We start from the raw sequence: 21,234 nt of genomic DNA on the forward strand, positions 1-21,234 counted from the left end.
TGTTAATCTAGCCTGTCCTGAAAAAGGAGAAACAATATTCTAAAAGCCTTTGCTAAGCAGCTGCATAAAAAAGGGAGTGGGGGCTGATCTGTGTGATTCTATTGCTGTACAAAGAGACTCATTTATCAGGGTACTGTATCATAGTGTATTCTTCACTTCTATGCCAACGACATATATATAAAATACCCCTCTCCCCCAGAATACCCAACCCTACATTAAAAATATTGCAAAATCAAGCACTCAGAAATTAGGAAATACAAGTTGGTTTACATAGATTCTAAGGCCAGAAGGGGCCATTATGAATGCCTAGTTTAACCTCCCACATAACACAAGTTACAGTTTTTCACCCAGTCATTCCTTCATTGAACTGTGGTTAAGCTGAACTATATACTTTACAGAGACATCAATCTTGATTTGAAGATCTCAGTTGATACAGAATCCAACGTGTTCCTTGGTAAATTGTCCGATGGGTAATTACCTCCACTGTTAAACATTTGTACCTTAGCTCTAGCCTGAATGTATCTAATATCAGCTTCCAACCACTGAGTCTTACTGTGCCTTTGTCTGCCCAGGGAGCTAATTTTTTCCACAGTTTGGGCCTTAGCCACACTAGAGATTGCCTCTCTCCTCGTGTTATATGTGAGAGGTTGAGATCTACTAAAGGTCTTGAGCTAAGAGCCACCGATGTAAGTGAGAGGGAACTACTGGCAGGATGATTTTAAAGAAGGACCACTGACTCTCGAACTGACTCCTGCAACTACTTTGACAGACATACTGGTTTCACACCAACTCCCCTGCTATCATAATTCTAGAATTACACCCAGGCAGTTGATTTTACATCCACTTTTCCATTATTATAATCCTGATTTTCCATTGTCATAATCCTGATAATCTTACATATCTGTGTGTACACATATATAATATTCATGTGTAGGCACATAGCATATTATATATATCATACACATATACCAGCTATAACCCTCAAATAAATGAGTAAGAGCCAGATATTAGAGAAGAAACACCCTGATATAATTCCTCTATCAGGTTTGCACGAGGTAAGGTGGTGTAACTTCAGTGGGAGGTAGTGGGAAGGTCTCTAAATCACAGAGATAAATAAGCTTTATGAAATCAGTGACATCACTTTTGAACACTGCATTTTTTTAAAACTGTGCTGCATCGTCCTCTCTCTCTCTGACTTCTTTTCAATTAACTTCAGTAAGGGAAATGAAAAATTCCCTCAAACAAGGGAAATTCAAATGCAAAGAACTTAAACCAAAACAAACGAAAACGCTGCATTAACATGGCATTAAGGGTAGAGGTGGATGACATTTTTCAGACAGTGATGGTTGTGCTTCCCTTAATGCTGTCGGCTCAGTGGTTAGCGCACTGAACTGGGATATAGAAAACCCAGGTTTTAAGACCCTGTATCTCATATCCAAGATGAGTACCTTAGCCACTTGACTATTGGCTGTGCGGGAGTAGAGCTCTCTCTCTCTCTTTCACAAGAAATTCCAAACTGGACTTGAGTAAAGTTTAATCAAAACTGCTATGTTTCTATGCCCGGTTTGATGAATTGGCATTTTTTGACAAAAAACTATTTTGTCAAAAAATTCCCAGCCAGCTCTACTATTCCTGTAGACATAAATACAACACATTTCATAAAGATTTATCAAACCAAAATTAATATGTCATACTTTTCTATTTGCATTAAACAACAGTACACAAAATATTTTGTTACATACTTGTACATGACTAATTCTCCATCACAAATACAGTCATAGCAATGCAACAGCTTCCACATCTATTTTTCAGCAGTGCCATTGTTTGCATTTTTGGAAGCAAAATAATCAGAAGTACATAGCAGGATAGATATATTGTCTACTGCATGACTCAGGATACATGTCACATTTGTGTTTTTTTTACTAATGGCATTCAGCAACCTCTACACTGTGTTAATGCATATAAAACAATTTTTAAAAAGTTGAGATGTGAATTTGGAAGGTTCCCACAGAAGGTATTTCATGTGAACATAGCAATAAGAGCAGCAAGGTTGCCAATTAATATAAAGGTACTCCAAAATATAAAAAAAAAAACCAGAAATAGTACTAGGAAGTGGGATCAGAGCTGATTTGCACCTGGCATATGCAATGGACATATCCACCAACTTTCAGCTGACAAGACAGCACAAACTGTTTCCTTACTTTGTTGAAAAGTATTAGACTATAGTGAAGTTGCAAAGCGTATCAGCAGAGAGGACACAGTGTAGGGTTGTCTTATCATATAGTGTTTTCTCAAGTCTATACAAGGTTAAAATATCATTTCATGCAAACTGTGTATTTAAGCTGCTCAGGCCTCAATGTCTTGTCTCAGCTCACTTACAGCAGAGGCTAGGAAGGATATCAAAGCTAAAAATGTTTCTCACCCCAAACCTTGCAACACTAGTCTCACTAGTGCAGAAATGGAGTAAGGCCTTCCTTATGTACATGCATGCAACAAAGCTCACATTTACTGTCAGACATATACTAATGATTGAACCAAGCATGAAAGAACTAGCAGATTGTTTGATGAAAGTATAAAGAGATCCATAGGACCTTTGCAAGATTCTAGTTTTCTCCTTTCATGCCTATATAGTTTTCATTTTCTAAAGCAACCTCCCATGCTCCGATCTGCAATGCAAATCAGTGGGCACCATTTTATTTATTAATTAGAGAAAAACAGACATTTCCCAAGAAAGGCAAAGAGGAGCTATTGAGACAGTTGTAACATAAAATACCTTAGAAATAGCCCATAACTGGCTTTCCAATTACCAGAGAAGAAACCCTCTAATATAATTCTTTTATAAGGTTTATAAAACGTAAGGTTATGCAACTTCCTCTAAACCATAGATATAAATAAACTCTATGGAATCTGTGATATTACATTTTGACATTGCATTTGCTTAATGATGCTGTATCCTCCACTCTCTTGGGCTTCTTTTTTAATTTGTTTCAGTAAGAGCAACGTGAATGAGAGCAGGCTGTTCAGCTGGGAAGCATCTCCTATGAGACTGACCCAAAAAATCACCACTTAGTTCTGATGGGTTTTACTATAGCTTGAATATAAAATAATAATTCTGATCTCACCATTTGAAGGGTTAATTTTTCAACAATATGTTTCAAAAAAATATAATTATATATATATACACACACATACACACACCCTGTATTCAGTTACTTTAACTGTCTGGGCTGTAACAGTCCATGCTGGGTGTCTGCCATGGGCTGACATTTTTTTGAAAATTTCAGCCACAACCGTTTGGCTGTTTCCAAAACAAGGTTGGAGGAAAATACATTGTTATGCTCATGTAAACCATTCTAATAATCTTTCCTTCAAGAAGCTCTCGCACTCCCATGCTTTAGGGCAGGGACTTCAAATTTGTCAGGGAGGTGGCTTTTGTGCCAGGGACGTGTCCTTCGCTATCCCTGAAAAAAAGCCATCCACAGCTGGCATTTTGAAAAATCACAGTTCACACATGCTCAATAGAGACTTGCTAGAACGTCACAGCTAAAAACTCCAGAAATTCTGTCTGCACTCAGCGTGCTGCAGCATGGCTTCCAGTGGCAGGGGGAGGGAGCAGAACTTTCCTGCAATTGCTGTGGATGGCTGTGGGTGGGTTGGGGACAGGCATCAGAAATGACAGTAGGGAGCCTGTCTCTCTTGTGCTCTCAGTGTTCCTTTGTCACAGTTCTCGGGCTGATGATGGGTGCTTCCTACTGGATGGGCACTGAAAAGTCCTCAGGGTGCCTCCCTCTGCTGAAATAAGAGTCCCTAGGATTTCTGGGGATGGAGTTCTTGGCTCCCACTCCCCTAGTCCATTTTGTCTGTTCTCAGCTTATCTAATCCGAAAAGGAATAGAGAGTAGCAGCACCAAGCAACTAATCAGCTTGCCTTGGGGCTTGCCGGATCTATCTTACCTGGCTGGTATAACTGGGTCACTGTCTCCTTGTAAGCACTTGGGGCAGGGGATGGTAAATGGACTTCCCGAGGAAAGTTCCCATGAATGTTTCCAGGAGTCTCCTCTGGGAAATGCAGAGTTGCCATATGCTCTTTCCCACAGCTGCCCAGCAGCTACTGGGAACTTCCTGTTTTTAAGCCTTTATTCCACCCTTGACTTGATTGACAGAGCCAGAGGGATGGGGCTAGCCTTGCCCACAGCAACCCTTTAAACCCTTCATCACCAGTGCAGGGTTTATATACCCTGTAACAACCCATTTTGGGTCCAGCCAATATAGAGGAGCAAGCTGCCCAATTCAAATGGAGAGGGAACAAGAGCTGTACCCAGGGGGTGATGGAAAACTGAAAATGGTTGGACAAGGAGACTGGGATGGGGAGATGTAATAAGCCTCTGTCCCAAATCTGGACCTTAGCGTCCAAAATCTGGGTGCTTAGCATGAACCTCCAAGCTTAATTACCAGCTTGGATCTTATCTCGCTGCCACCAATCAGGATTCTGAGTACCTGATAAACTCTCTGGTCTCCCCAAACCTTTCCCTGGGGGACCCCCAAGACTCAGATGCCCTGAGCCTCCAACAAAGGGAAATAACCCACTTCCCTTCCTGCTCTTTACTTCCTCCCAGATTTTCCCGCCCTAGGGATACTAGGAGATTTCCCTGCTTCAATCCCTTGAAACACAAAACAGAGAGGACGATTTACCTTCCCCCCTCCTTCTTCTCCCCCCTCCCAGTCTTTCCCTGAGAGAGACAGTACTCCTGGCACAGAGATTCCTATCCCCTTGCCTTAACTAGGAAAAGAAAATCCAACAAGTTTTAAAAAGAAAGCTTTATATAAAAAAAGAAAGAAAAAACACATGACATGATCACTGCATCAAGATGACATAACACAGGGCTATTGCTTAAAAGAAAATAAGAATAATCAGCCTTATTCAAAAAGATATCCAATTTAAACATTCCAGCAACTCCACACATGTAAATACAAAATACAATATAAACCTATTGCTTTTCCTTTTGTACTCACAACTTGGGAACAGAAGGGTAGAAAGAAGCTTGGAGATAGAAGAAAAAAAAAAAAAAAGCTCTTCCCTCATAGCCGAGAGAAAACAAACAGGCAGAACAAAGACAAAACACACCCAGAAGTTCCCTCCCTCACTTTGAAAAATCCGGTTTCCTGATTGGTCCTCTGGTCAGGTGTTTGGTTCCCTTTGTTAACCCTTTACAGGTAAAAGAAACATTAATCCTTAGCTATCTGTTTATGACAGGAGCTCAGAGAGGGAGACTGGGACTAAAAAGCCTGTGGAGCAGAGACTGGGACTGACAAGGTGAAGAGAATGGAACTGGAAGGAGGACACAGGTGAGGAAGCAATAGGACTGAAATAAGGACAGGTTGGACAGGACAGAGCAGAATGGGTCAAGTTTGGGTGGAATGAGCAGAAGAGTCTGTGCAAACAGGAGAACCACCCTTCAGGTCAAGAGACAGTGGATCTGTGCAGTGGATCTAAAGGTTACAACCCTGTTGATCAGCTATGATCAATAGGATGCCATAGGATAGAATTTTTATGTTTACAATCTGCTTTATTAAAAAGCCAAGAACTTACCCACAAATAGCTATATTGAAGAAATATTATTAAGGTGGCAAAGGCAAGCACTCACAAGTTAGGAGATGCCAGAATTGAGGTTGGCTGTGCAAATGAAATGGATGAAATGTAAGGGCCTGTGATATACAGAGGATCAGACCAGATGATCTAATGGTCCCTTCAGGCCTTAAACTCTATGAAACTATTTCAAGATATCTGAATTCATGTCTTGAAGCTGCTCCACATTTTGTATTTTTCAGTATCAGACATAACAGTGTCAGTCTAAATTATAGAGGAAAAGATAGCACACTAAAATTATAATAGTTTACATTATATTTTCAAGCAATAGGAAAATACTGACTGTTGTTAACTGCTAATGCTTCAAGGAACTATATATAATATGCAGGATAAAAATCTGTATGTAGTTATTAACTATTGCTACAAAAAAATGTGTAGCTGTCCAGAATAATTTACAGCAGTGCTGGACTACAGCTAAAATATATAACAAGTAAATTAAAATTTGTTCAGATTTGACGAGACAACAGAATAAAGCCCATTTTTGGAATCTTGTATTTAATGTAAAAATAATTTGTTAAGATATGGATATAGCTAGATTATTTTTTTAAATACCTCACTCTTGTCAAGATAAATTAAAAGCCTCTGAATTGTTTGAGACTTTCAGAGAGAGGCAGAATCAAGTTTGAAATCTGTTATCCACTGGAAGTCAAAATGCCATCCACCCACCTCAGTGGGTGGGGGAACTTAATGGGGTTGGTGGTGAAGGAAGGGAGTTCCAGCAGCGAGGGTGGGAGACACATTGAGAGACACCAGTTACCTCCTCTCCCCCCTGGAGTATCTAGCACCTATTGGCCAGCTAGGGGGGGAAGGACAATGTTTGGCTCACATCCCCCAACCCCAGGAATTTATCCTGAAGCCTGGGCAATGTGGGGCCTCTTTCATCTCCATTCCAGCAGCCCCATCCTCCTACCTACCTGGAGCAAAGAATGGGAATCCAGTCTGGCAAATGCTTTGGGTCTAGCTTTTCACACACTGAGGGTCAGGAAGGAATTTTTTCTTCCATATGGCCAGTTGGCAGAGGCCTGGAGGGATTTTTTGCCTTCCTCACAGCACCTTGGAGCCACAGTAGGTTAAGCAGGAATGTACTTGCTAACTGAGATACCGGGTTGAGTTATTAATTCATCAAAACTTGTGGCCGGTTTCCAGTGCCATTAAAAAGATAAAGTGAATGGTTCCCAGAGGTAAAAGACATGGGATTTTGCTGATTGGTCTTGGGCTAATGAGATAGGGTAAGACCTGGTGGCATTCATGGGCCAAGGTCCCCACCTTCTGCCTCTATCCCCCTAATAGGGGCAGGGTTGTTAGGACTCAGAGCCTGCTGAGTCCTGGGGGGTTAGGCTGAGGAAATCCTACCCCAAGTTACAGGTTATATAGAAGGAGCCCTGTAACTGCTGTAATGGAACCACTTAAATGCCTGGTATAGGAGACCAGGAGTGATGGGTGGATGGCACCCCTCCCCTGTGTTAAAGTTTAATAAAAGTCATAGTCTTAAAATCCATCCACGTGTCTGAATCTAAGGCATCAAATCACTTTCAGAATGTTTGTGAAACGTTGTGTTTTGGTCTAGATATTTGAATTGTATCAGTATGGCACCAAGGCTTTTCTTTACAAACATAGTCAGAGCACTGCCATCTACATCTGATTACATTAGCTGTCATAAGGACTTGAAGAATGATATAATTAAAAGATGGCATTCTCAACAAGGGGAACAGTAGAGACCATATCAGCACAATCACTAATTTAACAATCATTTTCACAGAGATGCATCAACGGTAGTTTTGCAAGACTATTACGGTAACAGACAGGATAGAGCATATGATAAAAAGTTGCAGTGTTAGCAGCTTTTTATAACAGATTGTGTGGACCAGTGCCCCTTCTGGGCTAAAGAACATGATGGGTCATTCCTTGAAGGGTTCACAGTACTACTGCTTACAAGCTAATCCCTCCATCCCTTCAAGTAATAAGCAATTAACTTAATTCTAGAATGAAAACAAGAAAAAAAGCGTAGAAATGTCCTTGGTATCTTATCTAAGGCCTGACACATATTAATCAAAGAAAAATGCAAAAGGATAGAAAAGCTTTTGAACAAAATCATAAGGGGAAAATGTACTTCAGTTCTTCCTGTAAGCGTATGTGAAATGAACTTGTTAGTCACCGTGGATGGGAGACTGTACCACATCGCAGTACAACCTAGTTTTGAACAATCAGGCATAATGAGCACTTTTGTGCTTTTTATCTTTAATGTCATTGTGTATGGTCTCGATGCAATGCCTGGAAATTATCATCATCTACTTCTGAATGTTTATATATCAGTTTCCACATCCTTGTATGGGAACTTTTGTATTGATTTCAAACATCATGTTCCAAATTACAAGTCATGTAACATTAAAATGAACTTAGAGAAATGGCTTTCTCTTTAAAGCATCAACATCTCCCTGAAAAAACACAATTCCTATTTTTTTTTAAATCAAGCTTAATTAATTTAGCTCTTGAATCTGTTTACTGCTTACTGGAGAAAAAGGAGAAATAGCCACAATTCATAACTAACAAAACCTCATTGCATTTCTAGCAACTGAAAAATAACTAGGTTGCAAAACTGACTTTAGTCATCAAGAAGAGAAAATGACCAATAAAACTTCAGTGGACGTAACATTGAATCACCAGTCATTCTCAGCCACTGAGTCATCTCATAAGAAAACAAAGGATTACATTTCATGCTCTTTAGTCTTCAGTTTTTAGAAGCACTCGAGTCCTCATCATCATATAAGACCAGATTCTCCCAGATTTACGCAGGGTGAGCAGTACCTTACTATGCAAGTAGTCCCACTAAAGTCAACAGGACAAGACACAACTCAATTAGAGCAAGTGTGGTACGATACGATATCTGTAGATGACCACTGGCTATATATCATGTCTACAAAAAAAAAGCAGATTAACTGTCCTATTGCTTATTTTCTAATCACCTGTACAATTTTACATGTGTGGATTCTTGTACTGATTAAAAACCATCTGGCCATTAGCTTAGCTTTATATTTCAATATAAACATTACCTTTTACAGTCACATGTACACTCTGGCTTGTAGACAGCTGGGGCTGAACCAGAACATTGCATGTATATTCCCCCTCATCCACTTCCTTCTGCACATCTGAGAGTTTCAGAGTTCCATTGTTTTCGAATGCTACTTGGCGATGGTTAAAAGGAAGCAGGTCAGAGTTCTTGTACCATTTAATGGAGTAATATGGATAGCCAATCACACGGCAATGTATATAGGTGTCCCGTCCTGCTATTGCTGTGATATTTTTCATTGGACGGATGCTTGCTGGCCCTGGAAAAGTACAAAGAAACCCTTGAAAATAATTTAAGGGCATACTTGCTAGAGGAAATATTCATTTTTTGCTGATTATATAAATGTTTACAACATCCATTAATGTATCCTGCATAACATTTCTTCTTAATATTTGACAGTTTTTGCTTTTAAGAACCACTTAAGCAGTTTCCCTAATCTTTATGTGCTCTAGTTTCTCTCGCTCTACAGCATATGTCCTGATTAGGGCTGTGGTATATCTTTGTATTGTTGAATACTTATCTGATAAAATCTTTGCTGCATTACAAATTAAAGACTAGGGAATGATTTAATTAAATGTCAAATACTAAAATGTATGCTAAGCTAGAATCCTGTTACACATGAGAATATTGACAAAGTTAGCATTCATTCTGATGTACATAAAATATAATATCATGAGGATGAGTATTATGCCATGTAGAACTACAAGTTCAAGGTAACATACCATGTGCATGAGTAATTACAATGAATGTAGGACAACTAAAGGAGGAGAGGAAAATAAGAAACATATGCATGCAAAAACTAAAATAGGAAAACATATTAGTGAGGACACTAACCCTCATGCTTGAGGAAGGTAAGTTTAGGGAAAGAGGTTGTATAAGAAGCTAACTTCACAAGCTAAAGAGGGAAGGGGCCTTCCAACCTTAAACCACACAACAGAGTTTCTAGAGGGGGTTGAGGGAGGTGTGAAGATGGGACAACCACAGTATGTCAGTTTTGGCATTCCAAGATTCAGACCAGTGCATGCAACAATCTTCTCCACTACAATGAGTTATGTGTGTTTTTTTGAGGAGCTGATTTGACAAGCACCTCTTACGTTTATTCGAGCCTGGTACAGGATGACTCCAGCAGAGTTGTTGGCAGTACAGCGATAGACTCCCCCATCTCGAACTTGAGTGTTAGAGATATTCAGGTAGCTGACCACGTTGCCCTCAGAGGTGATAATCTGGCTGATACGGTGATTACCATCTTTGATTATGGGATCTTCATCTAGTGTCCAGGTGACTGTAGGCAGAGGAGTCCCCTTCACATTGCACATAAGGGAGACAGGCTCTCCTGGACTCACCACTTTCTCACTGAAGGCAGAAATGATTTTGGGAGTTCCATCTGAAGAGGAAACGGAAAGCAAATGAACAGCATGTACGCACAACAAAATTGCTCTCATTACCTTTATTTAGCCCATAAACCAAGAATTCTGAAAGGGAAGCTAACCCTCATCCTTCAGGAACATAAGCCAACTTCTAATTAATGAAGGTTAGGAAGGATTTTTCCCGTGGACAGCTTATCTAATAACTGCTTACTGCAGAGTTTCTTTTGCATCTTCCTCTGAAGCTTCAGGTACTGACCACTGTTGGAGAGATGATACTGGACTAGATGGATCTTTGGTTTGTTCTAATATAGCAATTCCCATGTTCCTGTGAAAAAGGCTTGGACACCATAGGAAATTGAGAAGTCAAAGAAGTAGAGTGTAAGCCTAAAATGGGGTTTGGGGATATACTTATTATACATTTCAGTTCCTTTGAAAGTTAAGGACAAATAATGTTGGCCAAAGCCAGGCATAATTTGTGTATGCTAATTCCACACATTTCTGCTAATTCAGTTCAGTCCTGCAATATCTCTTTTATACCAGTATTAAAATAAGCCTTTTCCAAATACAAATTGCTACTCATGCTGATGATGACATTTTTTGAGGTAGCTCAGTGTTGTACACAAATCTACCTAGGTAGAGAGGACAATAAATATATTTTCTTATGACCCATGTCAAATTTAACCAAAGTCTCCAAGGTGCAAGTGAGAAAAGAAAAGGTAAGGATTTTCAAAGTATGGAGTAGAATTAAATTATTCTCTAACAGGATAGCACAGAGGAGTAATGGTTTTAACAAAAATGACACCCTATTATTATTTAGAAGGTTCTTTCCCAGATTTTGCAATACAGTACACTCTTTCTGTTATTCTTTTTTAAATTACAGTATACTTTAAGAGTGGTGTTTAGAATGGATTTAAATATAATTGGGGGTAAGAATGCATCTGGTTCAGCTCATAATTTGTAGGAAGCAGTCTAGTAAGAGGTTTAGAAAACAATTCTGTATGCCATTGTCTGGATCTAATGCATAGTGGGGCCAGCCAATTAGTTTTAAAGTTGAGAAAATATTAGCATCAGCAAAGACTATAAGAGAGTGGTTTAATCACAGTATAAAAAATGGCTTAAGCCTCTTGAAAACCCCTCTCTTCGCACCCAGTGGGCTTTGCCCTATGGGAATAACTCATTTTAATTCCGTATAAGATGTAATGGGGAAGGACATCAGAGACAAGCATCCGTAACTCTAATGTTGTGAGAGAATACATAGTGCACTCTGCACATTTCATGGAGGCTCAGACCAGCATAATGCCATTGGAAATAGCCTCTTCTGGCCTAGTAATCTCAACACGGGATCACACAGAAAACTGAGGGAAATTTTGTGATGTGTGTGAAGCTTGAATTGCTATGCCCACAAAATGTGCTGAATCTCAGCAGGATTAAAAAAAAAAAAAAGTACAGCAGTGTTCTCTCTCCCCAGCACAATCACCTAAGAGCATCAAATTTATCATTTCCAGTACACTGAAACACCTACATTTCAGCAGGGACATTAGGTTGGGTTTCTTATATATTTTTTCTCTTTCCCTCTTTCTTTGTTCTTGTCCTATTGGATGCGTGACAGAGTATTTAAAATTTCTTTCTTCATCTCTCTCTCTCTCTTCCTTTCCTTTTCCATGCATTCGCACTGTCATCTCTCACAAGACAAAAAAGCTATCGGCTTTTTATCCTGAATGGAAACTGACACACGACAAATAAATCAGTGAGTGTGCTCAGTATGCACCTCTGCCCCTTTTTTATTCAAGTGACAGGCTTTTTTGGAGATGAAAGCAGACATTATTTTCCCAGCAAGACCTGAGTGTCTTTGGAATCTTTCCTGCTGTCGCTCTCTGATAACCTGCACTCTCTTGACATCATTATAGATTATCAATATGCTCTTTAGGCTTTCTTAGTCACATGAGATGGTTGCCCAGGTAACTAGGTCCAGGCAGGTAATCTCTTAGTTTTCTATAAAGACTAAAAATAGTGGCCATGCCATGACTGCACTACAGCCTCATTAGTGAGCTGGCTCTGTACAAATTGATTACTTTCCTCACTTGATTATTATGTGGAACATTGTGTCAGTTACTTAGTATGATCTCCAGACCTTCAACTGATTTCACAGCCAGCCTGAAAACTGCGTTTGGAATGAAATGTTTGATTCTCAGTAGGGATCTCTTGTCTCTCTTGTCCTGGAGTTACAGAATTTTGGATAGCAGCAGAAAATTAACACATTTGGCGGGGCTTCAGCAGGAGAGATATTTTTCAAATCAATTTATTTGATACTTGGACCTTCATTTCCTCTCATTTGTTGTTCTGGAGCACGAAGAGGCACAAATATCTTCCAAAGTGTGTGGCTAGTTTGATCCTTCCTACAGGCACAGGGTCTTCTCTCTCTTTATAATCGGAGACCACAAGCATATTATATATACTATATATATACAATAACACTTCACTGTAGCCAGTAACCCCACTAAAGCAGGTAATGACTAACCTTCTAGCACCACCTGAACATAGTCTTGAGCAGACATCTTGTCCTTGCGTACAAAGCACTGGTACGCTCCACCATCACTTTTGACCATGCCATCCATAATGAGATTCTCACGGTTGATCCCCATTATCCTCACATTGTTTCCAGGGTTGATGATTTCACCATTTCGGTACCAGGAGAGTTCTTGGTCCTCAGTTCCAGTCACACTGCAGGACAAGGACACTTGACTACCAACACTGCTTTTAACTTTCCGTGGACTGATTGTGGCTTTCAGAGGCTCTGAAGATTTAAGTCAAAAGGAGGAGGGAAAAGGAAGACATTATGTATCTTTTAAAAAAATATGACTAACAGGTGACCTTTTACTGAGAAAAAACGCTGAATCACAAATACACATCTCTGAAATGAGAACAGGTGGCCATGTTTGATTTCAAAGGCTTTTTAAGGCCACAGTCCCACAATTAGTTCTGCACAGACAGACCCCTATACCCAGCTGGAGTCCCATTGCCATCAGTGGGGCTCTGCCTGGATGTAAGGGTGCCCCTGTGTGGAACTCACTGTGGGATAAGTACACAAAGCAGTAAGATAGCCCACCTGACTTTATCCTCAGTATCACCATTTAAAAATATGATGATATATTTTTATTGAAGTTTGATAGTATACGTGAAAGAAAATTCACAGTATTGAAGTAACAATAGTAAACATAAGTAAGGGAGTCTATATCCACACACATACCAACACCTAAATCTACTGAATTTGGATCTGCATCCCAACCTCCCTACATTTTGATTGGGCCCAGTACATATTGTGACAGACCCAGGCCAGTGGGGTACAGGAGTCTGGTAGAGGGCAAATATACTGGTCACTGGCTGAGTAGTTTTCTGTTCCCTGAGTGACCAGAGCAAGGGCTGCACTAGAGTAATCAGGAAACTGCTAGAACCAATTAAGGCAGACAGGCTGATTAGAACACCTGCAGCCAATCAAGGCAGGCTAGTCAGGGCACTTGAGTTTAAAATGGAGCTCACTCCAGCCAGGGAAGCGGGGAGCCAGAGGAGAGGAAGTGCGTGTGAGGGACTGAGAGCAAGAGGCGCAAGGAGCTGAGAGTGAGAGGGTGTGCTGCTGGAAGACTAAGGAGTACAAACGTTATCAGACACCAGGAGGAAGGACCAGTGGTGAGAATAAAGAAGGTGTTTAGAGGAGGCCATGGGGAAGTAGCCCAGGGAGTTGTAGCTGTCATGCAGCTGTTACAGGAGGCACTATAGACAGCTGCAATCCACAGGGCCCTGGGCTGGAACCCGGAGTAGAGGGTGGGCCTGGGTTCCTCCCAAACCTCCCAACTCCTGATCAGACACAGGAGAAGCTGACCCAGAATGTGGGGAAAATCACTAAGGTGAGCAAATCTGCCAAATAAGTGCAGGACCCATCAAGGTAGAGGAGGAACTTTGTCACAATATATAACATACCACCATGAAATTTATATCCAGATGGGGATTCTCCCCCAGGCTTTTTGTTCAATACCAGTTCTATCAACAAGAAATAATTCAAAATATAATATATCTCTTTTATTATCTGTGGATATGTGTTATGAATCAAATGTGATGAGATATTGTTTATTTAGCATGTTTAATGACCAACATTCTACCTAATATTGGAAGGGCTATCAATATTACTTATTTATATTACATCTCTTTCTCTCTCTCTCTCTCTCTCTCACACACACACACACAGAGCTATAGATATAAGATGTTATACTATATTCTGTAAAACAGATGAGTTAAATAAAGAATTATATATATTTTAGACACATACACAATTTCTTAGTTAACTTAATTCTGCTTTAAAGAATATTGTATAATATAATAATGTAAATATTATTATTTCCCTATTGAGGATTGCTAGATATTCCTGATCTGTTATGAGCCTGTACAATATTAAGTGGATCTGATTCATCTACCTGTTATGAATACTTTACAAATGTAGCCATCTTTTTTAATTTGTGAATCATTGATAAATTATCCTGATTTTCTTTGGATGTATTTGTTATTTGTAATTATTCACTGAATAATTTTTAGACAATGGATTGTTCACACACTTTTTTTCTTTTCACAATTTCTTATTCATGTTGTGTGGTTGGAAATCTAAGTCAAATGATATTGTTTCTGCTCCTTTATACCAAAAAATTAAACAACAGAAGAATAACAAACAGCAAATAATGCCTTTCCAATACAGCATTTCAGACTAATAATCACTTATGATAAAATTCATGAGACATTCAGGATCTTCATACATTTTCATGAATACTCCAGGATTATCTGAATATTCAAAATAATGAATAGCAGAAATCCCAGTGACCAGAGCTTGACACTTTTATTCAGAAGACAGTTTGCAATTCATCTATTACTAAGCAAAACACATCCTTTATGTGAAAAATCACATAACCATGCTATAAACTGTGTTCATTTTGCACTTCTGATCTCTCATCTGCATTCTGCTCACTAATCCATCTCCACTAAGACAGTCTATAACATTCCAAGCCTTTGAGCAGCTTCAAGCAGCCACCATTGACAATAACAAAACAAGTAACAGCAACAAAAACAATAACAAAAGAAGCTTCTACAAAATATTTCTCTCTTTTCCTTCCATTGCAAAACCAAGCACAATCATGGGTTTGAAATTATACTTGCCACATTCAGTCCTGGACTTACGTTTTACATGTAGATGCCCTATCACCTCAGCAGTACCATAGTTGTTCCACACCTCACAAACGTAGTTGCCTGAGTCTGAAGGACGTGTGTTCTCTATCAGCAGACCTGTGACTGTCTGCCGAAACCTGCTATCTGGCTCCCAGGGAACATTGTCCTTCAGCCAACGGTACTTTGGTGCTGGGTGCCCCGATGCTTTGCAAGGCAGCTCCACTCGCTGTCCTGCCATGGCTTTACGTTGGTCAAACCCATCCAGAATAGACGGTGCTGAGTTTGCTGGGTCTGGAAAGCAAATAGATGTTTTCTGTGTAGTTAATTAAGATTATTACATTTTCTAAACAGTATGCTGCTATTTATCTTTCTTTTTTTAGTTGCTATCCCAGAATTTTATGTACTGTAAACTGCTACTGTGCACTAGTCATCCAGATTGTGGTATTTCAGCAGTACTGGCTTACATCCAGCAGCATGTACTAACTAAACACTGCATGATTACTTGGAAGATCTCCCACTGGATTTTTTCCAGGTGGCAGTCATTGTTCACGTCACCCATCAGGAAAGAGAAGAACCATAAAGTGTACACATTTCACCTAGAACTAAACCAACATATTCTACCCACTTCTAATGGTCGGAGAGTTTTGAACTAGAAGAGTGAATTACTTCCTTGTCAGAAGAGAAATGGACAGAAGCAAGGGGCAGTGTGTTTGTAGTCTAATTGACAAATATTGTATATTTTTAAATAGGAATCTTAGATAGCAAAAGTAAGCTAGAGCTTATAACTCCAGCAAACTACTCTTTGTCCAGGTTCCCAGAAAGACATTCTCACACAAACAAGTCCCAACGGCCATGTGACTCTTGTTATTTCTATTCTAGAGAAATGTGCCGCATCAACTCCATGTTTATGCTTTGATACCTTCACCAAACATAATGATCTATGAGTTATGTCTTGTTTTTTAGCCTGTAAGCTCTTTAGGACCAGGGGCTGTCATTTTCTTATGCTTGTGCTGCACGCTGTACAATGGGGCCCAACCTGACTGAGGCCTCTAGGCACTACCACACAATACATGTTTATCACTACTGCTACTAACGTCAAATAAAATAAATAATGATCATAATATCAAATGCTGACTTAAATCAAGCTATTTTTCTTCTATCTTAACCAATTTTGCAACATTTTAACCATGGTAGACTCCACATGTTAAACTTAGCCCTCTCTCTCACCTAGCATACGTTGATCTGTTTGTTGCACTCCATCTGTTGTGTACTATACAGTTGTTATGCAAGTTATAAAAACAGTTCTAAAAAATAAAATGCCATTAGGCTGAAAACAAATGGACTAAGCAGTCACCCACATTAATTTTATATAAAAAGTTAGTAAAATGTGAATTATCAGGTTTAATCAAAGATAACCACACAATCTTTGCCTCTATCTGGATGCTAGCAAAACACTTGAACCACTATAAAATGGTTACTAACCTTTCCGTAACTGTTGTTCTTTGCTGCCTCATGTACTGCACACAGCTATGATGGGCAGAATTGTCCCTGACCCCCTGCTCAGTTGCTGTCCCCCAGAACCCTCCGATAGAGAGGGGAAGGAAAGCAGAGTCTGGAATGGACATGTGTAACACATCTTGAAGAACAACAGTTACAGAAAGGTTACTGACTGTTTCTTCTTCTTCGAGTGACTGAACATGCCTGTGCCACTGCAGCTGACTCACAAGCAACCCCAAGTGCAGGTGGGTTCAGAGTCTATGTGAACAGGGACTGGAGGACCACTCATCCAAATTGAGCATTGTCTCTAGATTGTTGGGAGATGGCATAATGAGAGGTAAATGTAGGACAAGATTACCAGGTTGCCGCTTTGCAAATGTCTAATATGGGAATGTTAGCCAGAAAGGTCACAGAGGCTGCTTGGGACCTAGTCAAATGACCCAACACTCTATCCAGATGCTTCATGTTAGCCAACTTGTAACAAAAACAAATACAACTAGATATCCAAGACAAGATCCTTTGAGTGAATACAGAACTGCCCTTCCTACTGTTTGCAAATGCAATAAACAACTGAGTCGAAGACCTGCAATGTTTAATCTGATCCAGATAAAAAGTGAAAGTTCTTCTAACATCAGAGCCTGAAGGCTCTCCTCATCCTGATGACCATGATGCGTTGGAAAGAAAGTCAGCAAGAAGATTTCTTGGTTAATATGAAAAATGGAAACCACTTGGTAAAAAGTTTGGGTGAAGATGATGGCAAATGTTTTCTGTGTAGAAACATGTGTATGGAGGATCTGACACTAGTGCCCTGAGCTCTTCCACTCTTCTGGCTGGTATAATGGCCACTAAAAAAAGCTACATTCATCAAAGGATGCAGCTGGGAGCAGGTCAATAGAGGCTCAAAGTGGAAGGAACTCATCATCTTTGCTAAGATTAGACTCAGGCTGCATGGGGGAGCAGCGTTCTGCACATGCAGAAACAGTTTGTCCAGGCCCTTTAAAAGTCTTACAGACATTGGGATGGGAAAAAAAGTTCAGTTAGCAATAGGTGGGAATGCTAGGCTGGCCATTGGAGGGAGGGATAGCTCAGTGGTTTGAGCACTGGCCTACTAAACCCAGGATTGTGAGCTCAATCCTAGAGGTAGCCGCTTGAGGATCTGGAGCAAAATCAGTACTTGGTCCTGCTGGTGAAGGCAGGGGGCTAGACTCAATGACATTTCAGGGTCCCTTCCAGCTCTGTGAGGTAGGTATATCTCCACATATTATCTGCATGCTGATTGAGCTAATCTTCAACACTTGGTGTTTTAGGGACAGAAGATAGTCCAGCATGTACCTAATAGAAGCAAGGATTGGGGAAAATCCTTTCTGTCTGGATCAAATGGGAAATCTCTTTGTCAGATGCATGCAGTGGAAATTTCCAAGAGCAATTTGCTTGGTGCTGGGCTCAGTATCAATGCTAAGTTGTCTGCAGCACTGATGCTCCTTATGGCCAGTAGATGGAGTTGGATGAGATGGATGCAGAGATGCTCTTGATTGAGGGGGAAACCCTCAATTCTTCTCAAAGCAGGGCTTAAAGCCCTTACGGATGTTACATCTGTCACTTACACGAGCCTTCTCCAAGCACTTGAAGCAGCTGAGGTGAGGGTCCCTAATCAGCACTGCCTTACCACAAGAGTGGCAGGGCTTGAAGCCCCAAGAGTGCAGCATAACTCCAGTACCTGGGCTGGCACCCAGATTAGGCACCAGAAACACACAGGCAACAAAAAAAGCCCACTTATTTCTTTTTCAACTAATCTACGCTAACTACATAGATTCTAAAAATGGTACTGCTTCTACACTAAAAGAAAAGACTTGCAGAATCAATATAAGGGAGCTCCAGGAACTGACATGGGAAGTAGGAGGAAACTAAGACTGTGTGTGTATTGGGGGTGCGGAGTATCATAGCTTTCCTACTCATATCTAAACCTTAGAGTTCAGAAAATAAGATGCTAGCATGAAACCTCCAAGCTTAATTACCAGCTTAGATCTGATAGCGCTGCCACCAGCCAGATTCCAGTGTCTGGCACACTCTGGTCTCCCCAAAACCTTCCCTGGGGGACCCCAAGACTCAGATGCCCTGAGTCTACAACAAAGGGAAATAACCCCCTCCCCTTGTCTCCTCTTAATTTCCTCCCAGGCTTCCCCTCCCTGGATGGCTCTGGACGATCACCCTGTTTCAAGTCCTTGAAATGCAAACACAGAGAGATCAAGTTTCTTTCACCCTCAGTCAGAGTCCCTGCAAAGGTAAGCTTTGCAACTCTGACACAAAGAGATTTTCCCTTCCCCCCGTTTCCTTCCTCCCCACCAATTCCCTGGTGAGTTCTAACTAGGAAAAAATCCAACAGGTCTTAAAAAGAAAGCTTTATATAAAAAGAAAGAAAAAGACATAAAAATGATCTCTGTATCAAGTTGACAATATACAGGGTATTTGGCTTAAAGAAAAATGAATAAACAGCCTTATCCAAAAAGAAATACAATTTAAAACATTCCAGCAAACTACACACATGTAAATACAAAAACAATATAAAAACCTATTGTCTTCTACCTTTGTACTTACACTTGGAAACAGAAGATTAGAAAGCTTGGAGAGAGACAGTTCACTCTCAGAGCCGAGAGCAACAGAGAGACAAAGACACACACCCAGAAGTTCCCTCCCTTGAGATTTGAAAAATCTTGTTTCCTGATTGGTCCTCTGGTCAGGTGTTTGGTTACCCCTTTGCAGGTGAAATAGACATTAACCCTTAGCTATCTGTTTATGACAGGGAGTGTCAGGGCAGCTCTGCCCTTTATGCCTGTGTGTGGCTCATAAGTCAGCAGAAAGCTCTTGTGCCACCCCAATGGGTATCTCCGGGGAAAAAACTCTCCAGCAGCCGTGCCATGGAACACATAAACACCTACAGTGGAATGGACATGGCAATCACTTGAGGAAGAACATCAGTTCTACGGCATGCTTTCACCAACTGTAAGCTCTACCATCCAAACCAATGATTTTACATGCATCAATAGCCATTGGGTCTATCTTTGGCAACACCACCTATAACATTTGTTAGCATGTCGTGCTGTGCATGTGCAGCTTTGAGAAATTACACCCTCCTTGTAACATTTTGGAAAAGCTGAAAGCAATCATAAAGAAGTGGCTAACCTGCTCCTATTTCATCTCTGGTTTGTAGTGTCAGACCACAGCCAGAACGTGAAGATGTTGTGTAACAAGAGTTTTCTGTATATATCCTGTTTGGCATCCTGCTGCCTCAACTTGGTTTTGATGGAGTTAACTCAGGAGAAATGGAAATATGGATAGGATGCTAGTAATGGTCCCTAAGATATGCTGACACTTCAGTGGACTGTTCAACATAGCATGTGTTTAAGGAGCTTCAGGTGCACAGTGGTCTTCTCTGCTACTAAATGAAGTACGGATGTAGTCTTAATTCCACCAGGGATGTGCCTGGGATGGCTGTAGGAGCTTCATGTAGTGATACAACATTTTATATACTTTCTAACCACACTTAAGAGGACACTAACCTGTATATTACCCCTGATGTGTGCTATTTTATGGGAGTTTAATCAAACCACAAAGCTGATGAGTTGTGATGCTGTTGCTATCAACTAGATGATATTGTCCATCATGATGCTGGAGTGGAAAGAAGATCTGAGGCCCATCAGAACAAAAAGGTAGATGAAGTAGCGCTATCATGAGGGTTTAAAATATAACAGATGCTACAGAGTAACTGAGAATCAGTGATGCAGTGAGAAGATCATAACATCCTGGCCACCTTAAGTCAGTTTGTTTAATTTTTTTTAAAACTGATTTTATAACTTTTTTAAAACTTGAAAGTGACTTTTAAAATACATCCTGGCTGTGATTGTCAAAGCTACTTAAGGGACTTAGATGCCCCTGTTCCACTAAAACAGATGAGGTTTGGATATCCTGTTGTGATAATAGAGCCTGCAAATTTACCCTGATTGTGAGCCCAACTGTAAAAAGCGAGTGTAAGTTTATGAGATGCCACAATAACCCATAACAACAAATGTTTATGGAAAAGGGTACGAAAAAGAGACAAAGACTGCATTTTTTAAAAAGGCCTACTGATATTACGCAAGCACTGTGTTAAGATCATATCTGGTAAACAAGAAAAGTGAACCATAATTGGTGTGTCAGAAACCAGGCCTAATTGTTGACAAAATAATGAGGGGACAGGTTATTCCATCCCTCTGTTTGCGGGTCCATAAAGAAAGAGACTTTGAGGAGAAAAATTGGCTACTAGAACAAGTTTCACCATCATGGCTGACACTCTCCCTATCTCCTGGGACCCTGGGCCTTCGTAACCCTAATCCTGAAAGGTCCTGACAAGAGGGACCTAGATGACATCACAACCTCTACTGGCTCCAGTTGAATCCCAAACACCACCTAGGTAGA

The 21,234-nt window shown here is 40.3% G+C and overlaps 1 protein-coding gene across 3 annotated transcripts in view; it reads right to left on the reverse strand.

Annotated features, from left to right (window-relative positions):
* DSCAM (DS cell adhesion molecule) overlaps window positions 1-21,234 on the reverse strand; it is a 665,984-nt gene that overhangs the window by 241,552 nt on the left and 403,198 nt on the right. For 2 of the 3 annotated variants that reach the window (XM_075073839.1, XM_032791676.2), the window contains exons 5-8: window positions 15,298-15,576; window positions 12,599-12,874; window positions 9,801-10,097; window positions 8,697-8,972 (exon numbers count right to left, since the gene is read on the reverse strand). In XM_075073839.1, the coding sequence (XP_074929940.1) occupies window positions 8,697-8,972; window positions 9,801-10,097; window positions 12,599-12,874; window positions 15,298-15,576 (1,128 nt within the window). Of the gene's footprint in view, window positions 1-8,696; window positions 8,973-9,800; window positions 10,098-12,598; window positions 12,875-15,297; window positions 15,577-21,234 lie in introns of those variants that run through there. The other variant, XM_032791679.2, reaches the window with a different exon arrangement.

Source organism: Chelonoidis abingdonii, chromosome 1 (genome assembly GCF_003597395.2).
Source record: "Chelonoidis abingdonii isolate Lonesome George chromosome 1, CheloAbing_2.0, whole genome shotgun sequence".
Lineage (NCBI taxonomy): Eukaryota > Metazoa > Chordata > Testudines > Testudinidae > Chelonoidis > Chelonoidis abingdonii.